This window comes from Astatotilapia calliptera, chromosome 7 (genome assembly GCF_964374335.1).
Source record: "Astatotilapia calliptera chromosome 7, fAstCal68.1, whole genome shotgun sequence".
Lineage (NCBI taxonomy): Eukaryota > Metazoa > Chordata > Actinopteri > Cichliformes > Cichlidae > Astatotilapia > Astatotilapia calliptera.
Genome location: NC_137428.1, coordinates 61336810 through 61357192, shown reverse-complemented (window position 1 = coordinate 61357192; position 20383 = coordinate 61336810). Strand labels below are relative to the sequence as shown.

The following is a 20383-nucleotide window of genomic DNA, read 5'->3' as shown; positions in this document are numbered from 1 at the left end:
CGTTTTGACCTAGTGAGGATTTCTGGGAGATGGCAAAGGAAAGCTGCTTCATCCCTGGTTTGAATCTGCTTTCCATGAGTGGCATATACAAAACTATTCAAACGTATTCAAAACACGAGTATTATACTGCAAATCAAGTGTTGTACTAAACTAAGGTAGCAGATTGGGTGTTGCTGAGAGAGGTCATTTGTTTGTGGTTTGTCTGTGGTCAGCCTGACCTGTACTGCTGTCTGTTGCTGTAGCAACAAGATATGACACATTAGTGTAAATGTATGTCTTTTTCTCATTAACATACTTTGCTAAACGGTTCCAGGCAGCTGTTTCTTATTTAGAATCAGTGTCTGGTGGTCTGTTGGCTTCTTGGTTGGTTGGTTAGTGAGTCGGTGGCTCCGTCACACCAAAAAATATCGCAGCACTTTTTCATTTTCAATTCCTGGTTTTACTTTGTTTTAATATCTGTTAATCGCTAACTGCAAGCATGCAAACAAACGGTTAGATCAGCTTAATCACTGCTGTAGACTATGAGTCTTTTCATTTTCTTTTTTTGCCTTACAGTTTGGAGCATAGACTGTATATGAAAATGGGAATAAACGTAAAGTCATGGATTAATTCGCCAATATTAGTTTTGGAGTCTTCATTATAGAAGAGTTTCGTGATTTTTGGAGCTAGAAGTGATATTTGGCAGCTAATGTTTACAAGCTACAGTAGAAACTCTATAAGTGCAACACATATATTGATGCCTACTAGTAAGTGCTAAGCATAAAACATAAACATTAAAGTTTAGAACACAGAAGATCAGTTCAGCTCAGTACAGCTGGCTGCAGTGACCACACCTTTTTCTTATAGCAGGCTGCAAACACGTTTGCCTGCTGCATTTTAGTATGGAAATTATATAAAGACTGTAAAGACTGACTTCCTTTTGGAGCACAAACAGTATAAACCATGGATGCCACCAGATGGCGATAGCTGTGTTTGCAAAGAGACATCAGTCCTACAGAAATCAAAGGAAAAAACCAGTCCCTGTCTTGACCTCTGTAAACACTTTGCTGCTAAGATTATGAGCTTAACCACAAGTTTTGGGTCATGCTGAACAAAACATTAAGTTTGTTTTAAATTTATTTTAAAATTCAGGATTATCTGTTCCATATTACCTCAATGGAGCACTTTGCTTTTAGTCTGCAGGCTGACTTGTAGTTCCTAAGATATTTAAAAGTAGAATGGGAGGCAGAGCCGTCAGATTTCAGGCCTCTCTTCTATGGAGCCAGCTCCCAGTTTAGACGTGGGAGACAAATGCCCTCTTACTTTTGAGATTGGGCTTAAAACTTTCATTTTTTATAAAGCTTATAGTTACAGCTGGATCACTCACACTTTTGTCTCTCTGTGCTTATACACCACTCTGCATTTAATCATCCTTTATTATTAATCTCTGGATCTCTTCCACAGTGTCTTTTGTCTAGTCTCCTTCCCCTCACCACCACAGAGTCCTAGCAGATTGGGATAAGACTGCGCAATCATTCACTAACTAATTGTGAATCACAGGTCCTTAAACAAGGACCGTGCAGTTTCACAGTCAGACCCGCCCTGGTGAAGCAGAAACCCTCCACTCGAGGTTCTGAAACAGGACTTTAGAAACCAGTGGGCGACATCAGAGAAGCTACATCCATCTCTTACACTGTCTATGGTTTGGAGCCAACCTCAAGTGGCCATTTGGTGAATTGCAGCTACTAGACTACTTCAGTATTGGCTTCATTTCTCAGATCCTTGAGCGCTGCTTGGTTTGAACAGAATGAAGAACAATGCCGCATGACATACCAGACAAAGTGGGAGAGAGCCTTGGATACAGGCATGGGGTACTTGTTTCTTAATGCGTGTTTATATGCAGGTTTGGCAAAAAAAAGGCCTATTTGGTCATGGTGGTGATTTTGAGCAATCGAGGATCAAATGCAGTGTTGTGGTGGCCAAATCATCTGAGTGAGAAGCTCAGAGAGGGAGTGGGTGATGAAGGATGGAGCAGTTGGCTAGATATTGGGATCATCTTTCCACTTTGATCTTGACCTGTTATGACATATCAGACCCACTTTTCCACTCCGCTGAGCCTCTGGCTGCAGCTCAGAGGTTTTTACGCAATCACTCCATCTTATTTCTCACTCGTCTTTTTCCAGAACTCCTCTACTCTGTTTGAATGTAGCGCGTGCACACTCACACAGACACACACTGGAAAAATAAAAATCACACCAATAGACATAGTAAAGTCTGCTCTCACACTTTCTGTATGTCTTTGTCAGGTGGAGCCGAGTGTTCAGGGTCTCAGCAGGGAGCGGGTGGGAGCTGAGAACCCCCAGCCACAGCAGGATAAGAGGACTCCTCCCATCTCTTCACCTCACCCCCTGGCTCACTCCTTTGGCCTCACACCAAGCAGCATCATGCAAGACCCCCGAATGCAGAGCATTAGGTAAGTGTGGCACGTGCATACTGCGTAGCTGTGCAGAAAAGTCTGCGTGCAGAATTCATTCTTAAAATTATCCTCTGAATATGTTCTGCAGTTTGCCGGGGCAGATGCACCCCGTAGTGCCCTCAGGTGCCGTTCCAGAGGAGTACCTGAGAGCACTCCGGCCGTTCGCCACCTCAGATGACCTCCGTCTGACCTCTCTGCCCCTGAGCCTCGACCCGGCCGCTGCAGCCCACGCCGCCGTCGCCGCTTACTATCATCCAGCCTACTTGCACCACCCTCTGTCCTTACCGAGGTAACAGAAACCCACACAGCTGCCATTTATCTTTTTTAGGTTAATGCCTGTGTATAGCAGTAATCTGCATTCTTCTTTATAGCCACCAGGGGGCTCCTTGGGTTTCAATGAGAAATGTAGCTGGAGTCAGGGGCTCCCCAAATTGATGACTTCACTTAATCTTTTCTGATTAGTCTATAGCATAATCACTAGTCTTAATGGATACAACATGATGATCATTTTGTAAGTAATCTAAATAGCAGGGTGTGTGTTACAGTGCAATTGACAAGTTATCAATCTAGCTTTGGGACTGCAATATTCCTCGTTTTCTCAACCCAATCTTGTCCTCTGGTTTTAAAACACGATGCTGAATTCACTTTACTAACCAGTAGGCATTATCATTGTGGCTATTCCAATTTTTATTTACAGTCTTTTTATATAGCATGCTGGAATAAAGCAGGAAGTGTGCAGTGTCCACTATAGCTCACCGGGTTGAGGTGGCGCCCCATAACAAAAAGCTAAAGTCCTTGCTGCAGGGGCCTGGGTTCCGACCTCTATTCTCTCCATGCTTTTACTGCTTCTTCTGCACAGTCCTGTCAAATAAAAGTCAAAATGTTAAGAATTAAAAAAAAAACTACATCCTTTAATCTATTCTGCACTCACTTATCAGATAACCATCAGCTCCTCGGTGGCAGATATATTCTGACTCATTTTTTGATTTTTTTTTCTGCCACAGGATGGAGGAGTCTCTGTGTCTTTCTGCACTGCGATCACAGTTCTACTCTGTGCCTGCAGGGGGTGCCTTCCCTCCACTGCACCCCTCTGCCCTCCACTTACACCTGCCTGGAGGCCGCTACCCTGCAGACCTAAACCACACAGCCTTATCTGAGAGGTAGCACTTTGTTTCTTTCTTCCTTTCCTTCTTTCTTTCTTTCTTTCTTTCTTTCTTCACTGTCTGCAGAGCTGTGTAATCTCTCTGCAGGGTAGGCACAGGTTGCTGACTGTGTGATATTTTTAGCACACACCCCACAGTGCCTCCTATACACTTATCACACACACACTGCCCTTCACACACACTGTACGCCCACAGACATGCATATGCAAGCCAGCGCTTACATAAAATCGCACACACATAACAAAGTATTTTTTTATTTTTTAAGTCCCTCTGTGTGTCTCTATTTTCTTTCAGCGCTTTGAGCTGCTTTCTCAGTTTGACAATACTCATTGTTTTCCTGTGGCATAATGCACAGGGGAAATGTTTGTGTTTGAAATGGATGGCATTCATCATCTGGTTCTGTAATGGCTCCTGCATATCTTGTAGGTTTGTTTGTGTGCTATTGATTGCTTGTGTGTGTGTGTGTGTGTGTGTGTGTCATTTTCCTGTGGATACCTATTAAGTGTTCATCTGCTCTTGCTCAGTCATGCTGTGTATGGATTATTTTCCTCGTGGTAAATGGAGAGTGTGTGTGTGTGTGTGTGTGTGTGTGTGTGTGTGTGTGTTCTTCTGCAGCTGCGTGTGTGTGTGTGTGTATGTTTTAGTAGAAATGTTTGTGCGAGGTTCACCAGTGTGTGGTTAATATCTGCCTCATGTTGGGTGTTGCATCTCTCACCTTCTCCCTTTTTGTGTGTGTGTGTCTGTGTCTGTGTGTACGCATACTTGTCAACCTCCCCCACAGGCTACAGATGGAGAACGAGCTCCGCCAGCGAGAGAGAGAGCAAGAGCGTGAACGAGAGAAAGAGAGAGAGCGAGAGGCCGGGCTGGAACGAGAGCGGGAAAGAGAGAGGGAGCGAGAGGAGGAGAGGGAGCGTGAGAGAGAGCTGGAAAGACAGAAGGAGAGGCAGAGGGAGAGACAGCAGCAGATGGTCAGAGCGGCGGAGGGCCACTACCTGGCTGAGCTGCATGCTCGGAGGGCACCACCGGAGGACAGGGCCAGGCCAGGAGAAAGGCTGACCCCGAACAGACTGGGTACCTACACACAAACACGCGTGCACATGTATGTGCGCTCGCCTGCAGGTGCATGCTCAAGCATGTATACAGAGTTTTAGAAACTGATTTATTTATTTATTTATTTATTTTTTACTTAATTTCAGTTAAAATACCCAAATAGTCTGTTCTGAATATAGCTGACTCATTATGACTCATTATTATCGAGAAAGAAGACAGAAGCTCACAACACTGCTGGTTTTGATCTGCAGTAGTTTAAATTTTTAACACTTGTGTTGCTTAAATAAAGTGTCTGCCCAACACTTTGGACCTGAGCCACATATCCTGACAGCTACTGGCCAGATTGCAATGAAATCTGTTAGAAACATTTATACCCCAAAGGGGAATTTCTAATGACTTGCTGACTTCTCAAGTTGTTGAAATAAAACTATCAAAGGATGCGGTAAATTGTTTAAAGTACAAGCAGACTGACATATAAATTAGCACACTTGTGGTTGAAACCTTTACATTTTATTCTCTCTTCAAGCTCTCGCTCTTTGGCTAAAAATCTCAGCTCTGCACACAGTCTGTCTCATTTTTTTAACCTCTGTGAACACATTCTGCACGTAATACTATAACTTAAAAGGGCAATGGGAGCAGATCCTAAAATAAGGCTTCCTGCAGTGGAAAATGGACTAATATGTCCAGTTATACTTATCAAACTGAAGGACTTAGAAATAAAGACTGCATCAAATAAAGGCCCGTTACTTTGTGCTGTTGAAGTAAATAAACATCCTGATATATCAGCGTAGCACATAACACATGCACTTTCCATAACTCCACAGTTTCTCCAGATAAATCCAAGGACTCCGAACACCCAGGTTTTTCAGCACCTAAGCCTCTGCAGCCTAGCATTCACTCCTCCAGGGGCTCTGTGCCATACCCAGTGCCCAGCTTGTTGCCTTCTCACCTGGGGAAACATCATGCTGGTGCTGTTGGTGGGATCCATGGAGCTCTTTCCGCCAGCATGATGAGTCAGAGAGCCAGCGAGGAGGCGTGGTTAACACAACAGCGAGCACAAGGACAGGACAGGGAGCTTGGCCTCAGGTCACCGGGGAAAGGGGTGGAACCGAGGAGAGACGGCAGCCGGTGAGAATTAGCTGCTTCTTCTTTTGAATACAATTTGTATCCCTTTTGAAACACCATGCACTCTTTATTAGGTCCAGAATTTGAATAAAAAAAGTTTCTTTCTGTTCCTCTAAGCAGTACCGGTTCAGTCTATCACAACCCAGGCAGCAAAGATGTCGCAGCCTGCCTCGGCGCTCCACCGCCGCTAATCTCCCCAAAAGCTCCTCATCAACCTCCTGCCCCTGCCACTACACTGTGGAACCCAGCTTCTCTTGTTGACGCATCTGCAGACTCCCGCAGAAAACTAAACGCCCCAACGCCACCGAGTCGACCGCCACCGGGATTGACCAGAGCCGAGAGACCGCCTGCGGCATGGGGGGAGAGGCTGGAAGAGGGCAACAGGAGGATGGCAAAAAGCCCAGAAAGGTTCGCCTCACTCAGGGGAGCAAGTTTACAGGAGTGCTGGAACAAGAGTGAGCAGGACAGAGCCATCCAGAGCCTCTACCACCGGCATCACATCAATAACCTCCACCAGCGATCCTTTATGCCTCCGTCTATCTCCAGTGGAGCCTGCACTGACCTAGGGGGACGGCGCCAGGCTGCTTCTCCGCCAGCGGTAAGGGAGCGACCGCATCAGGTGCCTGACAGCATGATGGTGTACGATGAGGTTCTCCAGCAGCATCGCAGGCTGCTCAGCAAACTCGACCTGGAAGAGAAGAGGAGGAAAGAGGCCAAAGAAGGAGGTGAGAGGAATAAAACAGAAAGCAGCAGGAGGTGGAGATGGAAGACTAAAGGGAACTGCAGATCAGGTCATTACTGATGCACAGGCCTGCAATTGTTTTAATAATGCTCTGCCTTTACCAGGTTATTACTATGACCTGGATGAGTCATATGATGAGAGCGATGAGGAGGAGGTGAAAGCTCATCTGAGAAGAGTGACAGAACAGCCCCCACTCAAGCTGGACACGTCTTCAGAGGTGCGAAAACACACACAGTCACATATGCATTCATCACAGGTATTAAGTTTTTTGGGAGTTTTTTTCCCCTTTTGTCTGATTGATCTTTCTCCAAAGAAAGTGGATTTTCTGCGTGTGTGTGGTCTTACTACGCTGACCCATCGCGATGATCTTCTGGCTCAGAAGAGGAGGAAGAGGAGGAGGATGATGAAAGAGCGCAGCGTCTCTCCTCCGGCTGTGCAGGGCAAGAAAAAGGCCTGCTCATCTTCAACATCTTCAACACCCACAACTCCCTTAACTACTCCGTACTCTGCCGAGCAGATGGACTGCACCCCCGAACTGGAGAAGAAAAAAGACTTCCTCCTTATGTTCAACCTCTCGCACGTCAGCCCACAGCAGAGGAGAGGTAACAACCTGTTTGGTATCCACACACACATCCTACGTGCTACTCTGCTCTGGTGATTCCCCGTGGAGGGGATAAAAAATGAAGCATGTGAGAAGAAAATAAAGTTAGGAAGAATCTGAAGGCTGGAGTGGGATTTTCTGATTTGTCCAGCAAGAGTAGATTTGAGCCCACATCCAGGAAAGACATGGTACTGCTTCAGAATGTGTGAAATCTGTTTAAAAGGTCATTATTTTATGAAACTGGATAAACTGCAGATGTATAATGGAAAAAACTGGCAAAACTAAATATGTAGAAAAATATCTTCAAGTACACTTTTGGGTGGCTGCTATATCAGGTAAACCTATTAAACTACCTGTTAACGAAAATCAACCAATCGCGTGGCATTAGCTTAGAGCAGGGGTCCGCAATCCCAGTCCGCGAGGACCAGTGCCCCTGCAGGTTTTAGATCTCACCCTGGGTCAACACACTTGAATCACATGATTAGTTCATTACCAGCCCCCTGGAGAACTTTAAGACATGTTGAGGAGGTAATTTATCCATTTAAATCAGCTGTGATGGATCAAGGACACATCTAAAACCTGCAGGGACACCGGCCCTCGTGGACTGGGATTGGGGACCCCTGGCTTAGAGCATTTAGGCGTGTAGACATGGTCGTGATGACCTGCTGAAGTTTAAACTAAGCATCGGAAAGAGAAGAACGTTCATTTTAGTGACTTGAACAAGGCATGGTTGTCAGGGTACTCCAGAATCTGAGGATCGTCTGGGATTTTCCCACACAGCCATCTTTACGGTTTATAAACACTGGTCCAAAAAAGATAAGATATCAGTAAGCATTAGTTCTTTGGGTGAAAATGACCTGAAAATGAAGTGCTGATGTCAGGAACAACAAAAAGTGCAACTATAGTATGCAGAAGAGCAAAATGTATGAAATCGTGAAGCAGATTTGCTACAAAAGCAGTTATTAATCAGAAAAACTTGGTCCTAAGAAAGTGGCATTGGCATGTATAAGGTGTACAATGCAAAAATCTTAGGGGTTTAAAAATAACATGAAGGTGACCACAAGTCCATACCGTCTGCAGTAGTCACTGAAAACAGATGGTGACTCTGGCTGTACGTTTGGGGTTCTTGTCATGCTGCAGGATGAATGAGGACCAATAAGATGCCTCTCTGATGGCAGAATGCAATGAATGAGAAATTTTCCATTGCTCTCTCAAGTTTTTATATTAAAAGTTAGAAATATTATTATGCAAAGACTGCCTAAGAAGTGTTAAATATTCTTAGAGCTCTTTGTTTTTCACACTGGCTGTGTTTTTATTTTATTTTACCCCTCTGTTAAAAAGAATCTCATAACTACAATCTGAAAATTGGATTTTCAAATACCAGCGTAAACTCTCTGTTGTTAAATGATTATTACTTGCTTGCAGGGACACTGTTGTATAATCAGCAGCTCACTTGCACTCTCTTTTAAAGTTTTTCCTCTTCATTTTCTGAAGACTTTTCTGTAAGGCCAGTGCTTCAGTAAGATTTAGTTGTTGATGAAATGGGGCATAAAATCTAAACTCAGTGTACGCTATTCTGACCTTAAGAAAACATTTGGAGACTGTTGAGGGGGGGAAACTGGTAAGAACTTCATTAAATTGAATTTTTTTCCTCTCTGAATTGGGCATTACCCTCAGATCATCCATTTACTGACACTTCCCCATTAGTTCCCGGCCAAGTCATTTTTTTTTAACACATATTTTTTTAAAATATGAGTGATGGGTGTTCTCATTCTGTCTTTTTCTCTGTAGATAAAGAGAGAACAGAAGAGCTGCTGAAGGCCATTCAGAGGAAGACTGTGACGTTAGACACACTCAGATATAATCCTTTACCACTGTGCAGAAGTCCTCCGGCTCCCTCCACTGGTGAGGCACACGCAGACAAACGCAGGAAACATGAATGCATGCGCTCTCGATTAATCAGCAAACAACTCTTTAATAAAACTTCTGCTTTTCTTTTAGGTGACTCCTTCTCAGCACCTCTGCCGTGTCCGTCAAATGGACACCTGTACCCAGACTCTCCCAGCCCCTCCCCTCCCTATCTTAGCAAACATAAACACCTTCATAACGACGCGCACAAACCACCTGTAGACTCCACGGTGACTCGGCTCCCTCCTCCCTTGGCCCCACATCATGAAAAGGTTGAATTCGTGGAGACACAATCGAACAGGAAGCGCCAGGGCCTCCAGAACGGCGCTGGCACTGGCGCTGCTGCTGCTCAGAAAAAGGAGCCCAGTCAAGTGCAGAATGGGCGGAATCGACCCTTGGAGCGGTTCACCCCTGAGGCCTTCGCTCAGCACTTCCATCAGGCTGTGCTGCAGTCCACACACAGCACACTGCAGAACAAAGGTTAGCCACGCTCCCATAGGTGCATGACCTGATTGTTCTTTAATGTTAGGGGTTTGCCACCTAGTGGTGTCAGTGTGCACTGCACTGCCTTTAAAATGTAAACAAAAGTCCAGTTCCTATCACGTTAAGTGAAAATCACATCAAGCTGTTAAAAAGAGCTACAAGGACTGACTTTGCTTTTTGTTTGTTTTGTCTCACTCTCTTCTTCTTAAGGACTCTCAAATTGTGTCCCAGAGGCCGGCGTGAAGGCCGATCCCTCGCAGCCTCACAGCGTCTCTCAGCTGAAAAGTTCAAATCTCATCCATGTCTCTCAGCGTGCACATATCAATGGCCATCACTTCCCTTCTTCTGTAGCCAACCGGGACACTCTAGCCCCACAGGAGAACCTGTCTGAGGATGAGGAAGAGTCCGATCAGGAAGAGGACGAAGAGGAGGAGGAGGAGGAGGATCTTCCAAGGAAGTGGCAGGGCATTGAAGCTATTTTTGAGGCCTACCAGGAGTATGTGGACGGTGAGTCAGTGACATAGCACATGCATTACCCCAATAGTCGCTTTTTCTGTGATATGATGAAAACAGAGAAAGTTATTTATATACATGATGTAAAAACATTTTGTTGCATACATAATTGTAAAAGTTGTGCACTGCAAATGCCTACATATACAACTTGCATGTAAATAGTTTTCAGCAAGAGTGTGAGATTAATCTCAGAAGTCGGGTCAAAAATCAGTGAACAGTAAAAGAATTAGCCGGAGATGCAGGGACTCAAATTTGAAATTCTTGACTTTTAAAACTTAAGAGTTCTCAACCACCTATAACCTGCATGTTAATTTTTTGTAGGTTGTTAATTTAATATGTGAATTGAGACATGAAAAACATCAAATGTCTTGGCAGATGTGCAGCACTATGGATTTCTTGGAGAGCTTTATGTCTTCTGGATAAATATAGATCCGTTCAGTTTTATTTATATAGTGCTAAATCTGCTTTATATTGTAACCCTATTGTAAGACCATACATTAATAAATTTAACCCCAAACAGTTCAATTCTTTATTACATGATTTATAGTTACAAAAATGACTGCATATATGTAACATTTACTCTTGATGTTCATATATTTTGCTAAAAAACATTCAGAATTTTTTTTATTTCTTTGTTAATTGGTCGGAGCAGTGGGCTATAGGGGTTGGACCCCCATTTTCCTTTAGCAAAAATTCAATGAGGTGCTGGAAACATTCCTCAGAGATTTTGCTCCACATTGACATGATGGCATCACTCAGTTGCTGCAGATACTCCCCGACATCCCAAAGGTGCTTTATTGGATTGAGATCTGAGTACTGCGGAGGCCATTTGAGTACAGTGAAATTACTGTCACATTTAAGAAACCAGTTTGAAATGATCTGAGATGTTTGACATGGTGCGTTGTCCTACTGAAAGCAGCCACCAAAAGATGGTACACTGTGGTCATAAAGGGATGGACATGGTCAGCAATGATACTATATCTTGTATCTTGGGTAGTGGGTGAAAGGAGGCCCTGTAGTTAGCTGACAGTATTGGCACCTGCTGTTGTACCTCATCTGCTTCATGGTCTGATGTGTTACCTTTACCTTGTTTGTAATGAGTTACTGCTGCTCTCCTGTCAGCGTGAAGTATTCTGGCCATTGTCCTGTGACCTCTGACAACCCAGAGACAACTGCCACTCACTGATATTTTCTCTTTTTTGGGCCTTTCTTTGTAGACCATAGAGATGGTTGTGTGGGGAAATCCCAGTAGATCAGCAGGTTCTGAAATAATGTCCCTGTGATAACAGTGCAAAGGTTGCATGGACTAATTGTACATGCAGAAGGAAAAGGCATTGAAATGACACTGAAACAATGGACGAACATGATTTAGAGAGACTCAAGTTGTTTTTTGTTTTGTTTTTTTAAATCTAAATTTAAACCCTGAGTTAGCGTCATCTGCTACATACAATTTAGACATCTTTTAGACCTCTAATCAAAAGTAAATAGCTCAGCGGGTACACTGGTGTGTGTGAGCTCAGGGGGGCTAAAATTGGAGTAAAAGACAAGTTAAAATGCAATATAATTAACTGAAACTGCCTGTTTTCTCTTCACAGAATGGAGTATAGAGAGGCAAGTCCTTCACAGTCAGTGTAAAAGACTCGAAGCACAGAACTACAATCTGACCAGAACTGCAGAGCAGCTCTCTATCACTATGGGGGTAAGCATCATTTTGTGTCTTCCACGTATGTGTACTCTTTGGTGCCAGTGTTGCCATCTCCTGTTGTAGCAATGTAGCTTGGTGCATAAAGCCTTGGTTTCTGTAATAACAGCCGTGTCTATCCTTCGTTTATTAGGAGCTGGTGACTCAGAGGCAGAAAGTAAGAGAGGAGAGGGAGAGACTGCAGGCCCAGCTCGAGCACTTCAGGAGGTGTTTGACTCTACCGAACATTCACTGGGGCAGGGGCCAAGTGAACGGGCACACGCCGAGGTGACCTCTGACACAGACTCTCCAAAGCCTCTGACAGCGGAGGAACAGTAACAAGAACGGGCTGGAGCCGGGCCACTCTCCTCACTCGAAGCACTCGACGGAGCCAACAGTTGTCTTGTTACCCTTTTTGGACAGTCAATTCTGTCACATGACTGGTCCCAGATACACCTTACTACCTGCTATATTTGTATCACAGTAACTGTAATCCATGGTGTCCATGTAGAGCTTAAACGGTCTGATTCTTCCCATGGATTTCAACAACACTGCGTAGCTACGGCAGCATCGTTGTTAGAGTAACGCTAACCACTCCTACTTGAGTTGGCTTTCAAGTACAGCAATGTGAAAAAGAGAGTACAACCTCTTTCAGTTCTAAGGTTTTACTTATCAGGACATAATCACAAAAATCATCTGGTCCTTAACAGTTCAAATGCAATATCAGTTGGACAATAACAGCAGTGTGTCAGAACTAAGTACACCTCACAGTTCAGTGCTTGAAGAACCACCTTTAGGAGCAATAACTTGAAGTAAACATTTTCTGTATGACTGCAGCAGTCTCTTACATCATTGTGGAAGAATTTTGGCTCAGTCTACTTTACAGCGTTGCTTCAGTTCACTGGGGTTTTCTTGCATTTGTTTATGCATGGCTCTCTCGAGGTCCTGCCACAGATTTTTAGACAGGCTGAGGTCTGGACATTGTCAGGGCCATTGGGCCTCATTCACTAGTATTTATGTAAATTTTTGTTACACAAGCGTGTATGAAAAAATGTTGTTGGAATCATAAATTGCGCCCAGCGCCCTTTTTTGTTTTACCAACACACGTTTGTTACTGAATCTGAATCCAACAGGATTCTGCAATCTTCATACTGCCACAGCCCGATTTCTCTATATATGTAAATGCATTGCCTCAAAGCGAAGTAGAGACAGCTGTGGTGATGTTGTTAAGACCTGCAGTGCTAAGGAAGAAAGCAGGAAAAAGTCTGACTGAAGAAACTGAAACAAGTTTGAACAACAGACTATAAAATAAAAAAAAAAGAAAACAGCTGAAGAATGAGGAGCAGCTGATCTGTCCAAGATGAGAAACTCAATCCTTTCTTTTTCTAATATCTGTGGAGAAGTGCCAAGACACTGGATTTTAAGGAATCATATCCAGCGATACGACAGAAGTCATTTTAATGAAAAAAGAACATTTAATGTAAGATGAGATAAAGGGATATTGGAATACATTTAAATTAAAAGACCTCCACCTTTTCAATTTTTTATTTATTTAATTGTAATTCTGATAATCCTGATTTTATTATTCGTAGTAGTAGCAGGAGCAGTAATAATATTAGTATTTAAAGACAGGTGTTTACATTTTCTGAGACATTTCTCTGTACACTTGGCCAGGGGCACTTCTAAATTTCTTTATAGACTACAAACAAGTTTGCATATTAAAATATCGATGAATCACAGATTTGTGTGTAACCACTGTTTGTGAATGAGGCCCACTGTCTTGCTGCACGACCTAATTTCTGCAAGTTGTTCCACTAAAATCGTGTAATTTGTTCAGATGCAACTTTGCAAACCTAAGCCATGCTGCCATGAGAGAAGAGGCTTTCTCCTGGCAACCCTTCCAAACAAGCCATACTAGTTCAGTCTCTTTCTAACTGTACTGTCATTAACTTTAACATTTAACATGCTGAATGAGGCCTGAGATGCAGCTCTTGGGTTTTTGCAGTTCCTCTGAGCAGTGCAGCGTTTGACCTTGGGGTAAATTTACTGGGGCGTCCACTCCAGGGAATGTTGGCAACTGGTTTGCATGTATTCCACTTGTTAATAATCTTTCACTTAAAAAAAATTGAAAATGGCCTCATAACTCTTTTAAAACAATTGCTTCTCAGATCACTGCTGATGTCTTATCTCCTTGGCACTTTGTTAAAACACACCTGAATGCTCCTGAGCTGCAAACTTCCAAAACTGCTTTTATAGAGGTTCTCACACTTGCTGATGGTCAATCAATCAGCCAGCACCTAGCTGCTCTTAATTGCTATAGAGGCAGTGAGGGTGTGCTTAGTTTTTCATGCACTGCTTGGAAATTCTGTTATAGTTTTTGGTGAAATTAATAATGACACGGTGTAATGCAGCATGCTTATCTGAGGTTATAGTTAAATAATGTTAGAACCCAGTAAGGACCAGATCATTTATTATGTGCTAATATGTTCATTCTTAGATTCGAAAGAGAGTGTGCTTTTTTTTTTTCCTTCACAAGACTGTATGCCCAGTGTACAGTCATATTTTCATATGGATTTAAAATGTTTCAGTCTACACTAAATAAATGTATCAGCAGGCACATATCTGTAGCTTCTCTGGGCAGCAATGAGGTAATCCGGGTGTGCAATGATCACCCAGTTGGACCTCAGAAAATAAAAATTGAGTCAAGGAATCAAGCACACCTCAGGCCTTAAACTTGACAGGATGCACTTGAAATGTAAGCAGAGGGAAACTTGACCGTCCTCTGTATTGTATGTTGTTGCTTAGTTATATATATCTGACAGATGAAGCGGTGTGTGTCGCTGGTAAAAGCTCTACGGAGCGTAGGGAACGTCTAAAATATCTATATAACAGCAAATGGTATCAATGGCATTTTTTTAGGTCAGATTTTTTTAATGGGTAATGTCACTTGTGATAGATGAAGAGTTTTGTATGCTTTATCGGTTTAACCATTTGTCGTGGGAAGCCATATGCTTTGTTTAAACTGCTGCTGGTCAGAATGAAAAGGTTTAGAAATTTAAGGAGACTGGCACAGTCGGTGTTAGGTGACGCTCAAATGATTGAGAGGTGCACTGTGGATGGAGAAACGTCAGTCATGTACCTTTTTTTTTTTTTTTGGATGGTACACCCGGGAGTCTGTGTCTCAAAGCCCTTAACATGACCATAAATGTTAGAGAGATAAATAAGTCATTGAAATGCAGATTCTGCATCACTTGAGCGAGGATTTCTCACAGTTTTTGTCCAATTTCAACTGAAAACTACTTTCAGGAAGAGAAAAGCCAAACTATTTAGTTCACTATTCCAATTCATGTCAAAACTAATTTAAAAAAAGACACCTGTAATAATTATTTATTGTTTTATGCATAACCTAAGCGACAGAATAACAAACTATACCTTTCACTGGTATTTTGATGAGACTTCTTTTTGTTTAAGACAAAAAATAATGTCACTTGTTCAGTTTCTATCTACAAGCACAAGCACCGTAGCAATCCCGCCCTCCCCTCCAGTTCACCTGACCGTCCTGCGTCACTTTTTCCGTCTCCTCTGCAAACCTGCTGTGAAATCTTGCCTATTTGCTTCAATCCGTTGTTATGTAATTTATTATTTGGGCTGTATAATGGCAATGAATTATTTATTAACATACGGTATATTGCTGTAAATTCGGGTGTAAATTTACATTAAAATACTTGTAAAAACTCCTCACTGTTATTGTTGCATATCTGAGTTTTTACTTCTCTGAAATATTTATCAGAGGTCTGTGTTTGCATTTATTCAACAAGTGGTCTTACACAGAATAGCTGATTAAAATGTACAAAATGTCATTATGTCTGACCCTCCATAGCTCAAAAAACAAAACAAAACAAACTGAGAGCAGCAACAAAAACTCCCAAGCCTTTGGAGGTCTTCAAAGTTTGCACACAAATTGTGTCCTCCATAATTATTATGAATGGATTTAATCATTGTAATTCTCAGACAGCGAGCATCTCCTGTGGACCTGGTGGTTATATTTGAAAGGATAGCATTACCAAGTTTTAATAACAGACTTTAACATGCACTTAAGGAGGCACTCTCAGTTGCTGTGATTGCTAGGTTTAAAAATAGTCCGCATCAATGTGCTGCTGACAGCATGCCCTCCCTTAGTCATTTCTTCACCTGATATTTTATTGCCTCAGTGTATGGGATTTAAACGACAGAAGTGGATACCGTTTGGATTTTTCTTTTTAATCATTAGTGTAAGGCATGTCTGCACAGGGGGGAAAAAGCCCTGATATCTAGTACAGTGTAAAAGTCTTGATACTCCCCTCATTTATTCATATTTCACTTTTAATTTAGTCCTTGTACCAACCACTTAACACTGGCCCATGAGTTATTACACCAGTCACCTAACTCAAGGGATGAATCAGTGTTATGTTTACACATAACAAATCAAGGAACCAATTTTAAATGTATGGACTTTGGCATTTTTTGTGACAGGCTGCTAGTAACAAAGATAAGTTTGATCAACAAGGTGATTTCCAGAGCGCTATTAGCCAAAACCGTGACATATCTTATCAGGGTCTGTAGTGTGTCATTAACAAATCTGAAGTACGCAAATGAAACTGAAACAAATGAAGGAGAAAAGAACGGTATCTGTAAGTCATGTCCATAGAAAACAAAATCCAGCAATGACCTGACACAGAACCTGAGATTCGACTCGATCTACTATCTACTGTTCACGGACCATCTGAAATGGTCTCACTGTAAAGGTGGCTGTCAAGAAGGCAGCCTCAAGGAAGGGAAATCATGAGAAAAGGCTGAGATGCCAAATTACACAAGAACTAGACTGAAAATCAGGGGCAACAGGTTTTATGAAGTGATGAATCCAAATTTGAAATTGTTGGCTCAAATCGTCAATATGTATGAAGTAGATCAGGAAATGTGTACAACTGTGAGTGTGACCCATTTGTACAACACGGTGGAACATCAGTCATGGATTGGCCTCCCCATAGCCCAGACCTCAGTATTAATAAAGCAGTATGGCGTCATTGCAACAGAGAATGCAACAAAACGCAGCCAACATCCAAAGAAGACCTTTAAATGTCCTTCAAGAAGCCCAGAGAGCTATTCCTGAACATCGGTTCAAGAAATTACAAAAGAAACACAGGCTGTGCTGGAGAATAAAGGTGGTCCTACCAAATATTAACTTTCAAGGTTTTTAGAATTGTATGTTTCTGCCTATTTCCATTTATTGCACCTATTTCCCATTCTGTACTCAGTAATGTACTTGTCATATATATATATATATTTTAGTCCCAGAATTAAAGGGACATCAGTTTTTGAAAAATGAGTTCTGGTCTCTGTTTTTTTGTTTTTGTTTTTAAAGGGTCTACGTGGTCTCCAGCTCAGATAAGATGGTATGGAATAAATACTATACCGTGGATAAGCATTAAGTCAACAAACCCTATCTCAGTTCATTTAAAAAAATAAAAAATAACACGAGATTTTCCTGAAAAGATTTTTCACGATTGGGAGGTTTTGATGACCACATTTGAAGCTGCTGTATGACCTGATGCTCCAAAATCAGCAAAAGATTATTTAACTGCATTCCGTGCAGTGACTGTGAAGACCATAACATGCGATTCAATTTCACATCTATAAAAACAGAAACATTTTCTGTGTTCTGCAGCGCAGTGTGATCCTAAACCGATTCTTCTCTCTTATCTCGAAAAAAAATGTTTCAACTTCAAAACACAAGCACAAAGTAATTGTTATGTTATATGTCGCTTTATATTTCTTGCCTGAAGGAAAACTTCTGCCTTGACATTTATTTGACAGGTTTAGCCAAACTAAAAGCTGTGCACATAAGATAGAAATGATTACTTTTAGTTTTGCTATCATCAGGCATGATTTAATGCAAGTTCACACTTAGAGCTTGCACCACTCCTATATCACATCCATTTTTTGAGAACACCTAAGCAATTTTAGTCAAGTAGGTAGCTGGACTTTGATTATACTACAATATTTCCCCACTGCAAATGACTGCTTTTACTTTTATAAAACTTATGAACACTTTTTTGAACTTCTGGCTAAAATAGATCACTCTCTTTAAGATGAGAAGGGGATTCAAACTATTGCCCACAAAACATCAGACTTAGATTGTTTTTCTCTACATAACATCTCATCCTATTGAGAACAAACATCACGGAGAGATGTGTTTCAGTCTCTTTGTCATTGTGATGAATCGTTACCATGTTTTTAATGACCGCAGGTTGGAAAATGATTTGGTTGAGAATACTGATACACAGAGGGACAATTCCAGGAGTTTGCGGCCTCCATTAGCATGACTATGGAGATCATCAATCTGCTGCTCGTTCTTTCAAAAAATAGATTTGTTTGAGTGCAATTTTTAATTTCTAACCAACTGCATCTAAGATATGTAACATTATTTGACCGTGATGCTTGGCTATTAAGAGCAAAGACATATTAAGTATTATTACTTATTTATTAAAACGTCCTAGATTAATAATAATGGGAATATTATTTAAAACATTTTAACACGTTTATTTATTTATGCACTAAGGAAGGGGTGCTGCAACACAGCCAACACCCCTACCTCCCTGCTCATGGAAACATCTGGCTCAGAAAGCTTCTGGAAGCTTATCACCAGATAGTTGTTCTCTGCAGAGACATAAAAGATAAGATGAACCATGGAAATGCAGGCAAACAACTGAGCCAAAAGTCAACATCCATATCACAGATAATCATTAAGTCAACAAACCCTAACTAATTTACACTCACCTGTTACAACAATGATCTCATTGCTCTTGGAGCGGACTCGGAGGGTGCTGAGATCATTCTGAGGGTCAGTATCGCTGATCACGCTCCGGGCTAATGCCACAAGGTTTTGAAGTTGCTCTGCATACTATACAGTCATGGACTGATCCAAAGTTGATCTGATGGGGATGCCTTAAAACTAATTAATTTATTCAGAAATTCATCAGACATTCAGACTTCATTTTAAGATTTTCCTGGATAAATATTCTTTTTGGCAGAGGTGTAGTGCTTCCGGTGTGGTAACCTAGTCATTACCACACAGACAAGGGCCGTCAGTCATGAGGGATGCTCTCTACAACATCTGGACATAGCCAGTGGCCGTTTGACGCCCCTGCACCTCCTGAAGCTCCATTGTTCCACTGAAGGAAAAAGCACCCCAGACCATTATGCCGCCTCCTACACTGTGGAGCGTTGAAAACATCTCAGGTGGGATCTGCTTGTCCTGCCAGTAATGTTGGAAACCATCAGGACCCTCAAGGTTCAATTTTTTCTCACCAGAGAATAAAACTTTCTTCCAACTTTCAATGACCCGTGTTTGGTGCACTCTTGCAAAGTCCAAACGGTCAGTTCTGTGGTGTTCAAGGAGACGAGGATGGTGAAATTTTTGGGGGTCTTCCACTTGACTTTTTTGTTCCATAACCCTCAGGACCTTTTAAGAAATTCCAAATGACTGTCTTACTGCTCCCACCTCAGCAGTGATGGCACACTGCGAGAGACCCTGCTTTTGCAGTTCAACAACTTGACCACGTTCCAAAAGGGAAACTTTTTTTGCCTTTGCCATCAGAACGTCATGACAGTGTGAATACCTGACAGAAAATGACAATGAATCCACATTTTTGCACAGATTTGGCCTTTTAAAGGCATGTGATCCTAAACTTGCGATCAGCTATAAAACAGCCTGTTTCAGTTTAAGCGTTGTTTTCAATAAACTGCGTGCTCAAAAGAATGTTTTGTCTCACTCACATTTCTTCTTGCTGCATATTGAAGCTCTACTTGGAACCTTGTTAAGCTCCAACCATGCAAAATATGATTTTTTGCCATTTTTCAAGTGTTCTTAAACTTTTGATTGTATATAACGTTGGTATTGGTATTACGATTGATATACTTTGTTTCTATCCTCTAAGTTTAGTTTGAGCTCACTTAACTGTGTAACAAATTATTTTTTGGAAATGAAAAACATGTACTATGAATAATGTCTGAACCTTTTTGGTTTGACTATTTTATTTATTGTCTGTAATACATTTAAATAACAGAAGCTGACCCAAAATGCTTTAGACTCAGGACGATCTATATTCCAGGTCTCCAGAAAGTGATATTTTAAAATAAATAAAAAGCTGAAAGGTGTTTTACTTTATTAAGTAATTATTGTGCAATCACTGTGATTTAGTGGTTGTCAAAATGTTGTCATGAACAGTAACTTGAAAAAATCCTAAAACCTGACATGACATGAAGCAGGACAGACAAACCGACACTGAACTGAAGGAAACAGAGGACTTAAATACACAGAAGGGTAATGAGAGAAGTGGACACACCTGGGGAAACACAGCTAACGCAAATAAACAAGATGCCACAGGGGAAGTAAAACTAAACAAATTGAACATGAAAACACAAGACTTTCAAAATAAAACAGGAAACATGGAAAGACATGAACTGGGACACGCAAGCTTACACAAGAGACAGCGAGAGGGAGCGAGAGAGGGAGAGGGACACAGAGGAGAGAGACACAAAGGGAACCTACATAGACAAGGAGATAACACGTGACAAACAGAAAAAGACTAATAAACAAGGAGACACGGGTGAATCACAAAGA

The 20383-nt window shown here is 41.8% G+C and overlaps 1 protein-coding gene across 6 annotated transcripts in view; it reads left to right on the top strand.

Annotated features, from left to right (window-relative positions):
* The window catches only part of LOC113026923 (genetic suppressor element 1-like), a 51550-nt gene extending 38293 nt beyond the window's left edge, over positions 1-13257 (top strand). For 5 of the 6 annotated variants that reach the window (XM_026176211.2, XM_026176217.2, XM_026176213.2 and 2 more), the window contains exons 4-16: positions 2286-2452; positions 2544-2744; positions 3460-3615; positions 4400-4689; positions 5493-5796; positions 5911-6518; positions 6640-6752; positions 6849-7137; positions 8928-9041; positions 9138-9524; positions 9738-10034; positions 11636-11739; positions 11876-13257. In XM_026176211.2, the coding sequence (XP_026031996.2) occupies positions 2286-2452; positions 2544-2744; positions 3460-3615; positions 4400-4689; positions 5493-5796; positions 5911-6518; positions 6640-6752; positions 6849-7137; positions 8928-9041; positions 9138-9524; positions 9738-10034; positions 11636-11739; positions 11876-12013 (3168 nt within the window). In that variant the 3' untranslated portion in view covers positions 12014-13257. The remainder of the gene's footprint in view (positions 1-2285; positions 2453-2543; positions 2745-3459; positions 3616-4399; positions 4690-5492; positions 5797-5910; positions 6519-6639; positions 6753-6848; positions 7138-8927; positions 9042-9137; positions 9525-9737; positions 10035-11635; positions 11740-11875) is intronic. The other variant, XM_026176212.2, reaches the window with a different exon arrangement.
* The last annotated feature ends 7126 nt before the right edge of the window (positions 13258-20383 follow it).